Below are 17,921 nucleotides of genomic sequence, written 5' to 3'. Positions count from 1 at the left end.
TGATCATGGTTTACAAACGATATTAGTGAAACCGACCTCATAGATCTCCCTCATAAAAAATACAGGCAAAAAAGCGGAAGACAGATTTGATAGAACGTACTTCCTCTAACACTTAATAACGGTAGAATCGTCTACATATAAATGATCGGAAGCGATCGGAAAAAGGGACGATTAAAGGCTGACATTTAAGATCTTAATATTCAATGATCGACAAATAACAATCAGACACCTGTTACTTAAATAACATATGGGTCGACCTTTTATCTTTTTTTTTTGTTACCCCTTTTTCTAACATCTTCATCGAAATATAAGCTTCCTTCCTGTTCTCGCGCGACTCCTCCCACGCACTCTTTTTCTTCCTCCCTTTCCTTCTGTGAAGATCCGGTAAAAATTCTAACGTGTTCCCGCAACCCACAATTTACCAGAATATAATTTTTTGTTCAATGTTTTGACATCTGAAGTTTTTGTGAAATTGTTATGTCAATGAAAGCTTTTAAAACGGAATAAATCAAATTGTAAAAATAATAAATTTAATAAATCACAAAATTCATTAAGTTTATATGAGTTATATATTTTATAATCTCGTTGATTTATCCATTGAACACTTGATTGAATATAAATGTTAAATTTATACATATTTGTATTGCAGAATGAACTGTATTCTCATCGGTTTACGCACGTGTTTTCAAAAAAAAAAAAACGCTACAAAAAAGTTGACTACAAGAAACGCTTGTTTGAATATTTTTTATCTAACCTCCTTTTAAATCATAGAGGTAGAAACATCGCGTAATCGGCGGGAATGAACAGAGCATAAAATTTGAATGACATAAAAGTAGTGAGCGAGATGGGTCGCCAACGCGTCTCGCTTATGAATTCGCCTGTAAAAAATGCCGCGAGATATACGACGCCGTTACCGAGATTGGAACTAATTACCACCCAGGAGTCGACGTCCGAGCGTATGCCGCACGATAATAGTGAATCAGCAACGTTAACTGACCTCCTATCGGCGACCATAGAACCCGACCTCGGCGTCGACCTCGCCGATTTATTCGCTCATAACGAGATAAAAAGAGAAGAATTGCGACGAAGGGCCTTATGAGCGAAAGGAGGAACGCGGGGGAAAGAGAGAAGGAGATGGGCTGATGGGCATACTCTCGTATGCGGCCCCAAGGCAATATTCATAGCCGATGCCATTCGTCTACCCCTCATCATCGTAGTAGTCGTCGTCGTCGTCGTCGTCGTCGTCGTCGTCATCATTGTCGTGTGTCGTCGTTATTTATCGATGACAACGCGACGCTTCTCGCAATGTCCGATCGCGAATCCATCGGCAGATGCGTCACTCATGCCGCTTCATCGATTATCCGCAAATCGAATCTCGCCTCTTTTCATTCTGTCTGTCTATCTCTCCTCTATCTCTCTTTCTCTTTCTCCCTTCCTCTTTCTTTCGAGCAATACTCGAAAGGAACGCTCGATGGATCGGCGATTAAGGATAATCACGCGCCGAGTGCCATTCGATTTGTTCGAACGCGCATCGCAAGTGCCATGAATTCGCGCGATATCAATCACGTATTTATCGTTGAATAAAACTGACAATGGTTCTCCTCAATTGTGGGCGTATCGTATACGCCGAGATATTGTTCCTTTTATTTAATTATCATGCTGTAATAAATACGCGAAACTTTCAGATATACGGAGTATTTCATAGACTAAGCTTTCTCAATTATGTTATTTATACATTATATTATTATCCGATTAATCGCGGAGCAAATCTTTTAATAAAAATATCTGTATGTAAAGCAATGTGTACATATATACATATATATTATTATATGTTTGTGAGAGACAAATGCGCGGTTGATCTGAGACACTCCGTATAAATGATTATCTCGATAAAGAAAAGTAAAACTCACCGACATCTGCAAGAAAAATTGATAGATCAGACGAACGTTGAAGTTGCAAATTGATGCCTCTCTATAAAGAAAAATATAAAATTATATTTACATTTAACGTAATTATTATTTTTCAGATTAATAATTTTTAACACAACTTATTAATATTTATATATTAAAGCTGCAAATTTACGATCTTGATATAAATAAAAAAAATTATTATATATAAAACTTTGATCATTATACTATTTTATTTTATGTATCATATTTTATGCATTATATTTTTTTATTATTATACATTTCATTATTGTTATATATTTTTCATTATTATTATTTTATTATTATAAGTATACATATTATTACTCTATTTTATTAATATATTTCACGTTAAAAATATTGGCATAACAAAATTTGGCCAAACGGATATAAAAAATATATAAAAAGAATATGTTATCTAATATTATAATATTGCTTTAATTATTGCATTAAATAAATGAATATTCTTACCAGTCGATGTGAGCCGTCCTTCATCCTGTCGACCTCCTCGTCGCTCCAAGCACTCACTCATCAACACTCCCGGAGAAATGTCATTAACAGATATTTAAGCTAATTAAGACATTATTTCACTCTCAATGTTCGATTACATACGCAATATTATTTAAACGCAACTTTCAACATTCTCGTGATACGTCCGTGATTTGACACACTTCCGGAAGTCGCTCGATGTCGCGTGAAAAATCCGGAAGACGCGAAGACAACTTCGTAGCGACGCCATATAAAATATTCCGAGACGCAAAAACATCTTTGTAAAAAACGCGACAACTTCGTATCGACGCTATACTCCCGCTTACGTCACAGAACACTGTTCGCTAAATTAATTTAGTGTTGCATATCCGTTAATTAATTCAATACTCGGCGTTTTTACCAGTGTCACACGTACAATGCGAGGAACGAAAAAAAATAAATCAACGAAATACGACACCCATCTGATTATTTAGCTTAATTAACGATCGATTAATTTATCGTTACGTATCTCAATTAATTCGACACTCCCATCGAATCACGCTACATAAAAAGTCAAACTACACGAAGGCAATTTGGTTCTAATGCCATGTAAAATTGGGTATATACTATATTAAAAATACATATTTAATGTTACGTATACCTGCATCAACTTTAAAGACTCGAACGATGCGAATTTTGCACCGACTCACTCCGATGTTCGATTATGTACACGATATTATTTAAAAGCAATTTTCAACACTCCCGATACGCTCGTGACTTGACTCGACATTCCCGGAAATCGCTCGATGCTGCGTAAAAGATCCAGAAGACGCGGAGACAACTTCGCAGCGATGTAAAACATTCCGGCGGACGGCACGAAGATGTATTCGCGACAATTTCATGCCGACGCTACATTCTCGCTTATAGGACACCGTGCGTTTCTCTAAGTTAAGTTCAGTGTCGCGTACCCTGGCTCGGCCTTTTTGTCACTCTCAATTACACGTACGATACATCGAGAGAAACGTGAAAAAATCTATGAAATATAACACCTGATTATTCAATTAGATTAATTGACGACCGATAATTTATACGTCTGAATTAATTCGACACTGACGACAATCATCCGAACGACGTTACATAAAAGCTCGGACGATGCGATGACAACTTCGTTCTGGCGCCGCATAAAAGTGGAGTATATACGTTATATGAAGAATATTTAATGTTATGTATACATGTGTACAATTTGAAAAATTCGAACAACGCGAAGAAGCGAATTTCGCATTGACGTATTTTCGCCGAAACGTAGATACGTGTCGCAATACTGAAATCTGATATTCTCATCAATACATTTCGAACGTATGAGAAACTAGTAAAAAAATAAGTTGTGCACGCGAACCTTTTCGATACTATTTATGATACGAAAATTATTTCTCTAACCGAAAAATTCGAGCCAGTGAACAACAATTTAACGACCATGTTTTCGATTTAATGAAATAAATATTGAGAGTGAAAGTGAGAGACAGAAAGAGAAAGAGAGAGAGAGAGAGAGAGAGAGAGAGAGAGAGAAGGAGAGAGAGAGAGAGAGAGAGAGAGAGAAGGAGAAGGAGGAGAGAGGAAGAGAGTGAGCATCAAAATATCGAAATATATACAAAAAGATCTAAAAGAAAAAAAGAAATTCGGCAGTGTCCGCACATGTATACCCACACAAAAGTATCGCTCGACTCCATTACGTCTCACAATCAGTCTATGTATGAGGGTATGAGCATACTTAGGGAAAGGTTATATGTGTCGCGAGTGAACCGTGATTACTAACCTATTTCAACGCGCGCGCATTCTCCTGTCGACGTATAATCTATAGAGAGTGCGCGAAAAAGAACGACGGACGAAACGATTTCGACAACGTGACTAAAGGCGATGGAGCGGACTCACCGACGTAATTAATGGTGATGGAACGGATTCAATGCTTCATAATTGTTCTAATCTATATCCGCTCGCGCGCCTCGTCTTGAGATATAACCTAAGTGCGCGAAAAAGGACGATGGACAAAGTAGATTCGACTAAAGGCGCTGAGCGAATTCAACGACCTGATTAAAGGCGATGGAACGGATTCGACGACGCGAATAAAGGTGATAGAATAGGCCAGCGAGGCGGATAACAACGATGAAACATCGTTCGGTAAATATATTTATCCATATGTTTTATTTGTTTATTGCGATTAATATGCGATTATATTGCGTGCATCGCATGTAAAGTTATAATTATGTATAAAGTTATTAGCACAACAAATAGAGATTTTTTTGTTGAACGTTGAAAATCTAGAAATATAATAAAACGAACGATTGTGCGAATCATAGTTTTTAGTCATCTGTAACTCTTCGAGACAATAATAGTTCATTTCAAATATATTTACGCGCAAATATGTACACAACCATACTGTTCTCTCGCGATATGTGACAGTCTACTTGACAAATAAATAGGTGTACGATATAATCCGAACATTCATTAAAATCAAAATACATTAGAAACACATTAAATATATGTATACTCTTTGTCTAATATTTACAATTTAAAATTTATAATATTTAATATATTTATTTTATAATATTTAATATAATATTATAAAATAAATATAATATTTAAAAAATTATTAAATAATATTAAATAATATTTTTAAATATAATTATTAATAATTAAAAATATTAAATAATAACAATTAACATTTAAAATTTATTTTTAGTAGATTTTAGAAGAAAAAAAAATTTAATAACAAAAAATACGTTATATATATATCAAAACTAAAAAGTTTTTACAAATTGTTTCGGTTTTGTTAAGGAGATACGTCCATTTGAACTCTCAAAAAATATTTTCTAAATTTTTTGCAGCGCAACGACTTGATAAAAACTTTTTATTTTTTTTACAACATTAATGCAATATTATTAAGTATTTAAATAAAAATTTTTAGTGTAAAAAAAATTTATTTATCTTATGCGAATATTTCCAGATTTATATTTTCATTTTCACAGTGTGCATGAAAACTCGTGCTATGTATTGACGGATTCATTTCAAATTTTGCATGCGAGTTCTTAATAAAACACATTTGCTAACGAAATCTTTTTTAATCCAAATTTCTAATTTTTGTTATAAACAAAAAAATGGTCTTCAAAAAACCTAACTATTTTCAATACGCTGTCATTTTTTTATTTTTTAAAATTTGGAAAAAACGCTTGGATAGCAAATAGCTATTAATATTTTATATTTTAAAAAGAAACTTGTATTTTTGATGTCAGATATGAACATTCTCATGCACACTGCAAAATTGAAGGAGCTCAATAAATATTCGCATGTTTTAAAAAATAATTTTTTTAAGCTGAAAATTTTTATTTGAAGGTTAATATTGCAAAAATGGTTAATATTGCAAAAAAAAAAAAATAAAAAATTTTTATCAGTCGTTGTACTGCAAAAAATTTAAAAAATGTACACATTTTTCAAAGTTTTTAAACGGATATTCCTCCTTAAAAATAAGTATGGGTAGGATCAAATAAAATAAATATTATAATAAATATCATGCAGTGCGAAGTTTTATTATTCTAAAATCATCAAGGTTTTCAAGCGTGCAAAATTTTCCAATATTCTAATAAGACATGTTGAGTGTTGAGTGAAATCTAAATCACTGTTATCTATCTTGCAAATATAGGCTTCAATATTTCCTCACTAGACCTATAAAATAAATACAAATTAATCTATAATGTTATTTTCTATATCAATATTTTTTTGTTAATTTTGTATATAATTTTTTATAAATAGAATTTTGTTATGAGTTATATATAATCGTCTAAAGTATATAAGTAAATTTAAAGTAGAGTAAAGTAGATTTAATACTTTAAACTTCTTTTATCAAATTTAATCGTGAGACTAATATGTTAAATATTAGATATACCGTTAATTAATAATAAATTATTATATCATTAATTTTACACGATATAAACTGCTAAATATTTCAAACAATTGATATTACTATTAGTGAAGATAGATATATGTATATCAACTGTATAATTTTATTAATTGTTTTATTATTATTAATTAATTATTATATATAGAATAATTATTGAAATAAATGCATAAACTTTTTAAATAATAAATATGTACATATAATAAATAAACTGTCGAGCGACTCATAAAATCGATCGCGCTCCGCAGTTTAAAAAACATTTACCTAAAAAAGATAAACTATTGATTTTACCATAATTCTTGTGATCTGATATCTCATTCCTATCCCATTCCTATCTCCTTCTTGCTTCTCCTTCTGCTCCTCCTCCTGCTCCTGCATTTCCTCCAAAACCAAAACCAAATCCTGCTTGTCCTCCTGCTTCTCCTCCTGCGCTTCCTCCTGCTCCTGCATTTACTCCAAAATCAAAACCAAATCCTGCTTGTCCTCCTGCTTCTCCTCCTTGTGCCGATCGTCGAACTAAATTACTATCATGATCCTTAAAATGATCAGCCATATTATTAATAAATCCATTCATCATTTCTCCCATGTCTTCAAATAAATATTATAATATATCCGATAGAAATATGAAAGAAATTATTTTTTTTTGTTTCAAATTTTGTCAAATAGAAGAGAATTTCATTAAAATAAAGCATAACATTGTATATATTCAAATCATTTTAGTCATGTGTTTTACTTACATCTTGGAACTCCTGAACCGGCGAATTGGCGAACTGAAAAAGCAATCAAATTTTTTTATTTCACAGATATGATTTTTGTAGAATCTAATTAATATTAAAATATAAATAATATTGTACTACCCTCTAATACTAAAAAATTAATAATCTGAATTATTTATCAATATTATTTAACGTATAGTAAAATTGTGTGAATCAAACATTTTGAATATTTCAAAAAATATTATTTAGAAAAAAGTAAAAATACATTATTTAAATCTATTCTTTCGATAATATACATATAAGCTATAAAAATTTATTCTTATATGCTTTTTTCTTATTATTATAGTATATTTAAAAAAAATTCTGCTTTTTATAATTAATTTGTCATTAATTTATGTTAATACAATACATACGTATAATTTGCATATTACTTTATTCTGAGATTGTAAATGAATTATCATCGCAAATTTCTTACCACCAGCGTTGCACAAAGCAAAGTAATGAGGAATAGCTTAAACATCCTGCTTAGTTTGATGCACCATACACACTGATCCGCAGAAGCCTTCTTTGTTCTTATATAAATCCCATAATCTGTGACGCATTTCAGATGAAGTAAAAAAACAAGCCCATCATCGATAGGAAGTAACGGGATTTCGATTGTTATCGCGCTTTTTGCGCAATTTGCGACAAGATTCGATGCATAGAACTCTTGAAATAACAGTGTAATTATAATGTGCCTCTGTAATTATAATTGCTTCTGCGACGATCTGCACACTATTTTTTGCGATCGCCAGATCTTATCAATCCATTCGACACTATATGCGATGCGCATTCGTTATTTATTGTCTACCAGAAATACATTTACGATTAGATAGTATTTTTTTTAGATGTATACATATTATTAAGCTACGTTTAATTAATTTTAATAAAATATCTAGATATGATCTTGAAAAGTGCAAAGCAATTTTTTTTATTTTCTTTATTTTTTTTAAAGCCTCATAAATTGCAATTTTTATTTCTTATTTTTTCCACCTTGATAATCTTACCTTTTAATTGTTGTTATGAAAATTTATTGTTTTGTGACACAATGTGAGATTCCAAGTTATTCCAAATTATTCCAAAAACAAGTTAAAAAATAAAAGAGGTTTGAATGATATCAATAAGAAGAGAAGGAAAGGTCAGTAAAAGCAGACGCAGTAATTACAGCGTAATGCTCGAATAATATTTAATTAAATGTTAAAACATATATAATAATATAAGATTAATCATACACATACGTTTCGGCCCACTTCGAGTTCTTATTAATGATATCACGACAATAAAAAGAATGCATAAATAAATATATAAATCCGAGGCGGTGTATATAGTAAAAAATGTAAATCAATTACATATTTTGTTACCATAACCACTCGATGGCATTGTTAAGCGCTTGGTAACAAAATAATTGCTCTTGGTAATCGACAGCTTATTTCAAATATATTTACGCTAATGTGTACACAAACATACTGTTTTCTTCCGATGTGTGACAGCCTACTTGACAGTAAATAGGTATAATCCAAACATTCATTAAAATACGTTAGAAATACATCAAATATACGTATACTCTTTGTCTAATATTTACAATTTAAAATTTATATTTTATATATTTATTTTATAATTTTTAATATAATATTATATAATATTTAAAATTAATATTTAAAATATTATTAAGTAATATTAAATAATATTAAATATAATTATTAATAATTAAAAATATTAAATAATAATATGTAACATTTAAAATTTATTTTTATTAGATAGAAGAAAGAAGAAAAATTTAATAACGAAAAATACATTATATGTGTATATTAAAATTAAAAAGTTTTTATAAATTGTTTCGGTTTTGTTAATATATACTTATTTGAATTCTTAAAAAATATATTTTCTAGATTTTTTTGCAGCGCAACATCTTGATAAAAACTTTTTATTTTTTTACAATATTAATGCAATATTATTAAGTACCTAAATAAAAAATTTTAGCTTAAAAAAAATTTTGTATGTTACACGAATATTTGCAGATTTATATTTTCACAGTGTGCATGAAAACTCGTGTTACGTTCGATGGATTGATTTCAAATTTTGCATATGAGTTTCTAATAAACCGCATCTGCTAACGAAATCTTTTTTAATCCGAATCCCCATTTTTTGTTATAAACAAAATGGTCTTAAAAAAAAACAAAACTTTTTTTAGTACGTTGCCATTTCCCTATTTTTAAATTTGGAAAAAACGCTTGAATAGCAAATAGCTATTAATAATTTTAATAAAAAGAAACTATTTTTTATTTCAAATATGAGAGAACGTTTTCATGCACACTGCAAAATTGAAGGAGCTCAACAAATATTTGCATCTTTTAAAAAAGAATTGTTTTTAAGTTGAAAATTTTTATTTAAATAGTTAATAATATTGTAAAAAAAATTAAAATTTTTTATCAATCGTTGCGCACAAAAAATTTAGAAAATATACATTTTTCAAGGTTAAACGGATATTCCTCCTTAAAAATAAGTATGGATAGGATCGAATAAAATAAATATTATAATAAATATCATGCAGTGCAAAGTTTTATTATTCTAAAATTATCGAGGTTTTTAAGCGTGCAACATATTTCAATATTCTAATGTCATGTTGAGTGTTGAGTGAAAGTGATCTAAATCACTTTTATCTATCTTACAAATATAGGCTTCACTATCTCCACATTGGACCTATAAAATAAATACAAATTAATCTATAACGCTATTTTCAATATCAATATTTTTTTGTTAATTTTGTATATAATTTTTTATAAATGGGATTTTTTGTTATGAATTATATATAATCGTCTAAAGTATATAAGTAAAGTAGTCTAAAATAAAGTAGATTTAATTCTTTAAATTTCTTTTATCAAATTTAATTTGAGACTAATATTTTAAATATTAGATATATCATTAATTAATAATAAATTATAATACTATTAATTTTACACGATATAAATTTCTAATAGTCCAGTCGGGTTAGACCAAAATAAGAGCTGGAATTGCATTAATTTATTCCAGCAATTTTATTTTTTTGTTCGTTGGAGGGGATCATTAATAGTCTAAATCCAAATTTTCGGAACTCCATCCTCGTTACTTCAGCCGCTATCTTGAATTTAAGAGTGATTTAATTTTTATTAAATAACTTGCTTATTTTCAACTTTAGACTAAAAATGGTAAGAACCAAACTTGTAGGAAATTTAATTCTCTATAACTTTGGTCATTAGCATTTTTTGTTTACAATTGATATTTTTTGACTTAAATCTGAAAAAGGGGAGTGAAATTTGAGTATTGTATTATCTCGTTTATTTTTAACTTTAGCGTATAAACGATAATAAACAAAGCTGTAGAGAATAAAATTTCCTATTATGGTCCTATTACTATTTTGGTTCTTACCTTTTTTCTTCTAGGATTAATATTTTCGGCCCTACGCCTATGGTAAGGGAAAAGAGAGAAGTAAAAAAATTTTTCTCTCGAATCATTTGACAACTGCGTGGCTTTTTGCAACATAAAACTCAAGTTATATTTTTTATTATATATATATATATATATATATATATATTTTCTATAGTCAACTTTTACCACAGTAATAGAAAATTTTATTTCCTACAACTTTATTGTTTAATTAAAGTTTAAAATAAACGAGATAATAATTAAATTGCATCCTTCTTTTTCAGGTGTAAGTCGAAAGATATCGATCGTAAGATAAAAAATACTAATGTCCAAAGTTGTAGAGAATTAAATTTCCTACAAGTTTGGTTCTTATCATTTTTAGTCTAAAGTTGAAAATAAGCGAATTATTTAATAAAAATTAAGTCACCCTTATATTCAAGATAGCTGAAGCAACAAGGGTAAAATCCCAAAAATCTGGATTTAGACTACTAATGATTCTCTCCAACAAATAAAAAAATAAAATTGCTGCAATAATTAATGCAATTTTAAATGCTGTTGACTAGACTATAAATATTTCAAATAATTGATATTACTATTAGTGAGTAGCTAGATATATATCAACTATATAATTTTATTAATTGTTTTATTATTATTAATTAATTTTTATATATAGAATAATTATTGAAATAAATGCATAAACTTTTTAAATAATAAATATGTACACATAATAAATAAACTGTCGAACGACTCATAAAATCGATCGCGCTCCGCAGTTTAAAAAACATTTACCTATAAAGCATATATTATTCATTTTACCATAATTTTTGTGATCTGATTCTATCATTTTCTTCCCCATTTTCCTCCCAAACCTGCTCCAAAACCTCCTCCAAAATTAAAATCTACTCCTGCTCCTGCTCCTGCTCCTACTCCTCCTTCTTCTTGCTGTGCCAATCCTCGCACTAAACTACTACCATGATCCTTAAAATGATCAGCCATATTATTGACAAATCCGTTCATCATTTCTCCTGTCTTCAAATAAATATTATAATATATCCGATAGAAATATAAAAGAAATTATTTTTTTTGTTTCAAATTTTGTCGAATAGAAGAGAATTTCATTAAAATAAAGCATAACATATATATTCAAACCATTTAATTATGCATCTTACTTACATCTTGGAACTTCTGGACCGGTGAATTGGCTAACTGAAAGGGCAATTAAATTTTTTTATTTTACGGATATAATTTTTGTAGAATCTAATTGATATTATAATATAAATAATATTATATTATAATTATTTTCTAATACTAAAACACTAATAATTTGAATAATCAGTATTATGTAATGTATAGTAAAATTGCGTGAATCAAACATTTTGAATGTTTCAAAAAATATTATTTGCAAAAAAATAAAAATACATTATTTACATCCATTCTAATATATAAGCTATAAAAATTTATTCTTACATACGTGCTTTTTTCTTATTATTATAGTATATTTTAAAAAATTTTACTTTTTATAATTAATTTGCCGTTAATTTATGTTAATACAATACGTATGATTTGCATGTTATTTTGCATGTTACTCTGAGATTATGAATGAATTATCATCGCAAATTACTTACCACCAGCGTTGCACAAAATAAAGTAATGAGAAATAGCTTAAGCATTCTGCTTAACTTGATGCACATTGGGTCGTAGAAGCTTTCTTTGCTCTTATATAAATCCCATAATCTGTCATGCGTTTACGTGTTCAGATGCGGAAAAAAAGTCCATCGTCGACAGGAAGTAATGCGATTTCGATTGTTATCGCACTTTTTGCGCAATTTGTGACAAGATTTAATGCATAAAGTTTTAAAATAAATAACAGTGCAATTATAATGTCTTGTCTCTGCGATCTGCATACTATTTTTTGCGATCGCTAGATCTTCAGTCGCAATTCGACACTATATGCGATGCGCATTCATCGTTTATTATTGTCTATCGGAAATACATTTACGATCAAAATATTTTTTTGAAATGTTTGCGTATTATTATTGCTACGTTTAATTAATTTCAATAAATACCTAGATCATGAAGCATCAAGATCAATTACCAGATATCTAGATCAAAGCATTTTTTTTAATTTGAATATATTTTTTTACGTTTTTTCAGTCGCAATTTTTATTTATTTTGCTACTTCGATGATATTTTACATTTTAATTGTTGTTATGAAAATTTATTGTAAACTGTTTGTGACACAACGAGAGATTCAAAGTTAATCCAAATTAATCCAAAAATAAATAATAAATAATAAAATTAAAAAAATAAAAGAAGTTTTATATTTATATAATAACACGCGAACATTTCAAAAGGATATTATATAATCGTAATTATATTTCCGGTAGACAATAAACAACGAATGTGCATCGCATATAATGCCAAATTGCGATCGATAAGATCTAGTGATCGCTAAAAATAGTGTGCAAATCGTCGCAGAGGCAATAATTACTTTGTTGTTTATTTCAACAGTTTTATATTAATAATCCTATCATAAATTACGCAAAAAGTGCGATAACAATCGAAATCGAAATTTCCTGTCAATGATAGGCTTGTTATTTTATTCGTATCTAGACAAATATAGATTATGAGATTTATATAAAAGCAAATAAGTCTATTGCGGATCAATGTGCATGGTGCATCAAGTTAAGCAGGATAATTAAACCATTCCTTGTTACTTTACTTTGCGTAAAGCTGATGGTAAGAAATTTGCGATTTGATAATTCATTTACATTCTCAGCATAAAGTAATGTGCAGATCATATATATTATAGTAACATAAATACGGTAAGTTAAATATAAAAAGCAGAATTTTTTAAATATAATGTAATAAGAAGAAAGCACGTACATAAAAACAAATTTTTGTAGCTTATATATTATGGAAAAATAAATGTGTTTTTACTTTTTTCCAAATAATATTTTTTGAAATATTTGAAACGTTTGATACACGCAATTTCACTATATGTTATATAATACGTTATAAAATACTGATTATTTAATGTTATTTAGTTTTTTTTTTTAATATTAGAGAATAATAATATCATATTTTAATATATTATATCTTAATATTAAATTCTACAAAAATTATATCCTGTCACATAATCATATTATGTAAAATAAAAAAATTTAATTGCCCTTTCAATTCGCCCAAAGATCGCCGGCAGATAACTTGATGGACGTAAGATGCATAACTAAATAGTTTAAATATACAGGGTGTTCTCGGGTTAAATGGCCAAACTTGAAATATGAATTTATAAAGTGCAAAGGCAACTTTATTTAGACGCCATATAAAAGTGAAGTATTATATCAAAAATATTTAACGTTATGTGTACGTATACGTGCATCAATTTTAAAAACTCGAACACATGAAGAAACGAATCTCGCATCGACGTATTTCCGCCGAAATATAGATATGTCTCCCGAAACCTGATATTTTTATCGCTCAATGCATTCTGAACGTACGAGAAACTAGTGAAAAACAAGCTGTACAAGCAATACTTTCGACGCGACTTATTACGGCAAAATTATTTCTCTAAAAATAAGCAAAAAATTTGAGGCAGCGAACAATAACGCGCACATTTTTGACGATTTAATGAAATAAATATTGTAAGAGTGAAAGAGAGAGAGAGAGAGGGAGGGAGGAGAGGAGGGAGGGAGGAGGAGGGAGGGAGAGGAGGGAGAGAGAGAGAGAGAGAGAGAGAGAGAGAGAGAGAGAGAGAGAGAGAAGGAGGAGAGAGGAAGAGAGTGAGCATCAAAATATCGAAATATATACAAAAAGATCTAAAAGAAAAAAAAAATTCGGCAGTGTCCGCACATGTATACCCACACAAAAGTATCGCTCGACTCCATTACGTCTCACAATCAGTCTATGTATGAGCATACTTAGGAAAAGGTTATATGAGTCGCGAGTGAACCGTGATTACTAACCTATTTCAACGCGCGCGCATTCTCCTGTGGACGTATAATCTATAGAGAGTGCACGAAAAAGAACGACGGACGAAACGATTTCGACAACGTGACTAAAGGCGATGGAGCGGACTCACCGACGTAATTAAAGGTGATGGAACGGATTCAATGCTTCATAATTGTCTAATCTATATCCGCTCGCGCGCCTCGTCTTGAGATATAACCTAAGTGCGCGAAAAAGGACGATGGACAAAGTAGATTCGACTAAAGGCGCTGAGCGAATTCAACGACCTGATTAAAGGCGATGGAACGGATTCGACGACGCGAATAAAGGTGATAGAATAGGCCAGCGAGGCGGATAACAACGATGAAACATCGTTCGGTAAATATATTTATCTATATGTTTTATTTGTTTATTGCGATTAATATGCGATTATATTGCGTGCATCGCATGTAAAGTTATAATTATGTATAAAGTTATTAACACAACAAATAGAGATTTTTTTGTTGAACGTTGAAAATCTAGAAATATAATTAAACGAACGATTGTGCGAATCATAGTTTTTAGTCATCTGTAACTCTTCGAGACAATAATAGTTCATTTCAAATATATTTACGCGCAAATATGTACACAACCATACTGTTCTCTCGCGATATGTGACAGTCTACTTGACAGTAAATAGGTATACGATATAATCCGAACATTCATTAAAATCAAAATACATTAGAAACACATTAAATATATGTATACTCTTTGTCTTATATTTACAATTTAAAATTTATAATATTTAATATATTTATTTTATAATATTTAATATAATATTATAAAATAAATATAATATTTAAAAAATATTAAATAATATTAAATAATATTTTTAAATATAATTATTAATAATTAAAAATATTAAATAATAACAATTATCATTTAAAATTTATTTTTAGTAGATTTTAGAAGAAAAAAAATTTAATAACAAAAATACGTTATATATATATCAAAACTAAAAAGTTTTTACAAATTGTTTCGGTTTTGTTAAGGAGATACATCCATTTGAACTCTCAAAAAATATTTTCTAAATTTTTTGCAGCGCAACGACTTGATAAAAACTTTTTATTTTTTTTACAACATTAATGCAATATTATTAAGTATTTAAATAAAAATTTTTAGTGTAAAAAAAATTTATTTATCTTATGCGAATATTTCCAGATTTATATTTTCATTTTCACAGTGTGCATGAAAACTCGTGCTATGTATTGACGGATTCATTTCAAATTTTGCATGCGAGTTCTTAATAAAACACCTTTGCTAACGAAATCTTTTTTAATCCAAATTCCTATTTTTTGTTATAAACAAAAAAATGGTCTTCAAAAAAACCTAACTATTTTCAATACGCTGTCATTTTTTTATTTTTTAAAATTTGGAAAAAACGCTTGGATAGCAAATAGCTATTAATATTTTTAATAAAAAGAAACTTGTATTTTTGATGTCAGATGTGAACAAACGTTCTCATGCACACTGCAAAATTGAAGGAGCTCAATAAATATTCGCATGTTTTAAAAAATAATTTTTTTTAAGCTGAAAATTTTTATTTGAAGGTAAATATTGCAAAAATTGTTAATATTGCAAAAAAAAATTAAAAATTTTTATCAGTCGTTGTACTGCAAAAAATTTAAAAAATGTACACATTTTTCAAAGTTTTAAACGGATATTCCTCCTTAAAAATAAGTATGGGTAGGATCAAATAAAATAAATATTATAATAAATATCATGCAGTGCGAAGTTTTATTATTCTAAAATCATCAAGGTTTTCAAGCGTGCAAAATATTTCAATATTCTAATAAGACATGTTGAGTGTTGAGTGAAATCTAAATCACTTTTATCTATCTTGCAAATATAGGCTTCAATATTTCCTCATTAGACCTATAAAATAAATACAAATTAATCTATAATGTTATTTTCAATATCAATATTTTTTTGTTGATTTTGTATATAATTTTTTATAAATAGAATTTTGTTATGAGTTATATATAATCGTCTAAAGTATATAAGTAAAGTAGATTTAATACTTTAAACTTCTTTTATCACATTTAATCGTGAGACTAATATGTTAAATATTAGATATACCGTTAATTAATAATAAATTATTATATCATTAATTTTACACGATATAAACTGCTAAATATTTCAAACAATTGATATTACTATTAGTGAAGATAGATATATGTATATCAACTGTATAATTTTATTAATTGTTTTATTATTATTAATTAATTATTATATATAGAATAATTATTGAAATAAATGCATAAACTTTTTAAATAATAAATATGTACATATAATAAATAAACTGTCGAGCGACTCATAAAATCGATCGCGCTCCGCAGTTTAAAAAATATTTACCTAAAAAAGATAAACTATTGATTTTACCATAATTCTTGTGATCTGATTCTATCTCATTCCTATCCCATTCCTATCTCCTTCCTGCTCCTCCTCCTGCTCCTCCTCCTGCATTTCCTCCAAAACCAAAACCAAATCCTGCATGTCCTCCTGCATTTCCTCCTGCTTCTCCTCCTTGTGTCGATCGTCGAACTAAATTATTACCATGATCCTTAAAATGATCAGCCATATTATTAATAAATCCATTCATCATTTCTTCCATGTCTTCAAATAAATATTATATCCGATAGAAATATGAAAGAAATTATTTTTTTTGTTTCAAATTTTGTCGAATAAAGGGAATTTCATTGAAATAAAGCATAACCTTGTATATATTCAAATCATTTTAGTGATGCGTCTTACTTACTATATCTTGGAACTGGACCGGCGAATTGGCAAACTGAAAGAGCAATTTAATTTTTTTATTTCACGGATATAATTTTCTTAGAATCTAATTGATATTAAAATATAAAAAATAATATAATTATTCTCTATTACTAAAAAACTGATAATTCTGAATAATCAGTATTATTTAACGTTTAATGAAATTGCGTGGATCAAATATTTCAAATGTTTTAAAAAATATTACTTGGGAAAAAGTAAAAATGCATTATTTACATCTATCTTTCGATAATATATATAAGCTATGAAAACTAATTCTTATATATATGTATATGCTTTATTTTAATATTATTATATTATATTTTTAAAAAGTCTACTTTTTATATTTAATTTAACGTTTTTATGATGTTAATACAACAACGTATAATTTGTACGTTATTTTATTCTGAGATATTGTAAATTTGAGATTGTGAATTTCTCACCACCAGCGTCGCGCAAAGTAAAGTAATGAGAAATAGCTTAATCACCATGCTTAGCTTGATGCACTGTGCACACTGGTCCGCAGAAGCCTTTTTTGCTCTTATATAAATCCCATATAATCTGTGATGCGTTTACGTGACCAAATGCGAAAAAAAAATAACAATTGTCGATAAGAACACAATTTCGATTGTTATCGCGCTTTTTGCGCAATTTGACGCGTAA

At 28.7% G+C, this 17,921-nt stretch overlaps 3 protein-coding genes across 10 annotated transcripts in view; 1 reads left to right on the top strand and 2 right to left on the bottom strand.

The window, feature by feature from the left end:
• Positions 1-17,921, bottom strand: part of LOC126848556 (uncharacterized) — a 70,187-nt gene that overhangs the window by 16,208 nt on the left and 36,058 nt on the right. Inside the window, exon 10 of one of the 2 annotated variants that reach the window (XR_007687281.1) lies at positions 338-347. The exons of the other annotated variant lie outside the window; for it this stretch is intronic. The gene's annotated coding sequence lies outside the window, so the exon portion shown is untranslated. Of the gene's footprint in view, positions 1-337; positions 348-17,921 lie in introns of those variants that run through there. 2 annotated transcript variants of the gene reach the window in all.
• LOC126848560 (uncharacterized protein C05D11.13-like) overlaps positions 3,918-17,921 on the top strand; it is a 36,771-nt gene continuing 22,767 nt past the window's right edge. Inside the window, exon 1 of one of the 3 annotated variants that reach the window (XM_050589538.1) lies at positions 3,918-4,568. The gene's annotated coding sequence lies outside the window, so the exon portion shown is untranslated. Of the gene's footprint in view, positions 4,569-14,660; positions 14,826-17,921 lie in introns of those variants that run through there. The other 2 variants (XM_050589534.1, XM_050589536.1) reach the window with 2 other exon arrangements.
• LOC126848591 (uncharacterized) lies at positions 5,954-17,767 on the bottom strand. 5 transcript variants are annotated; one of them, XM_050589582.1, is made up of 4 exons: positions 17,702-17,767; positions 17,245-17,277; positions 6,634-6,877; positions 5,954-6,110 (listed from the first exon to the last, which is right to left on the bottom strand). In XM_050589582.1, the coding sequence occupies exons 1-3, from the start codon at positions 17,747-17,749 to the stop codon at positions 6,674-6,676; spliced, it is 285 nt and encodes a 94-aa protein (XP_050445539.1). In that variant the 5' UTR covers positions 17,750-17,767; the 3' UTR covers positions 5,954-6,110; positions 6,634-6,673. The 5 variants fall into 5 exon arrangements, with proteins under 5 accessions (XP_050445539.1, XP_050445537.1, XP_050445540.1 ...); XM_050589580.1 differs by lacking the exons at positions 17,245-17,277; positions 17,702-17,767 and adding exons at positions 7,080-7,112; positions 12,125-12,197; XM_050589583.1 differs by lacking the exons at positions 17,245-17,277; positions 17,702-17,767 and adding exons at positions 7,080-7,112; positions 7,534-7,664.

Source organism: Cataglyphis hispanica, chromosome 4 (genome assembly GCF_021464435.1).
Source record: "Cataglyphis hispanica isolate Lineage 1 chromosome 4, ULB_Chis1_1.0, whole genome shotgun sequence".
Taxonomy (NCBI): Eukaryota; Metazoa; Arthropoda; class Insecta; order Hymenoptera; family Formicidae; genus Cataglyphis; species Cataglyphis hispanica.
Note: the sequence above shows the minus strand (reverse complement) of the source record. Positions and strands in the feature narration are given on the sequence as shown.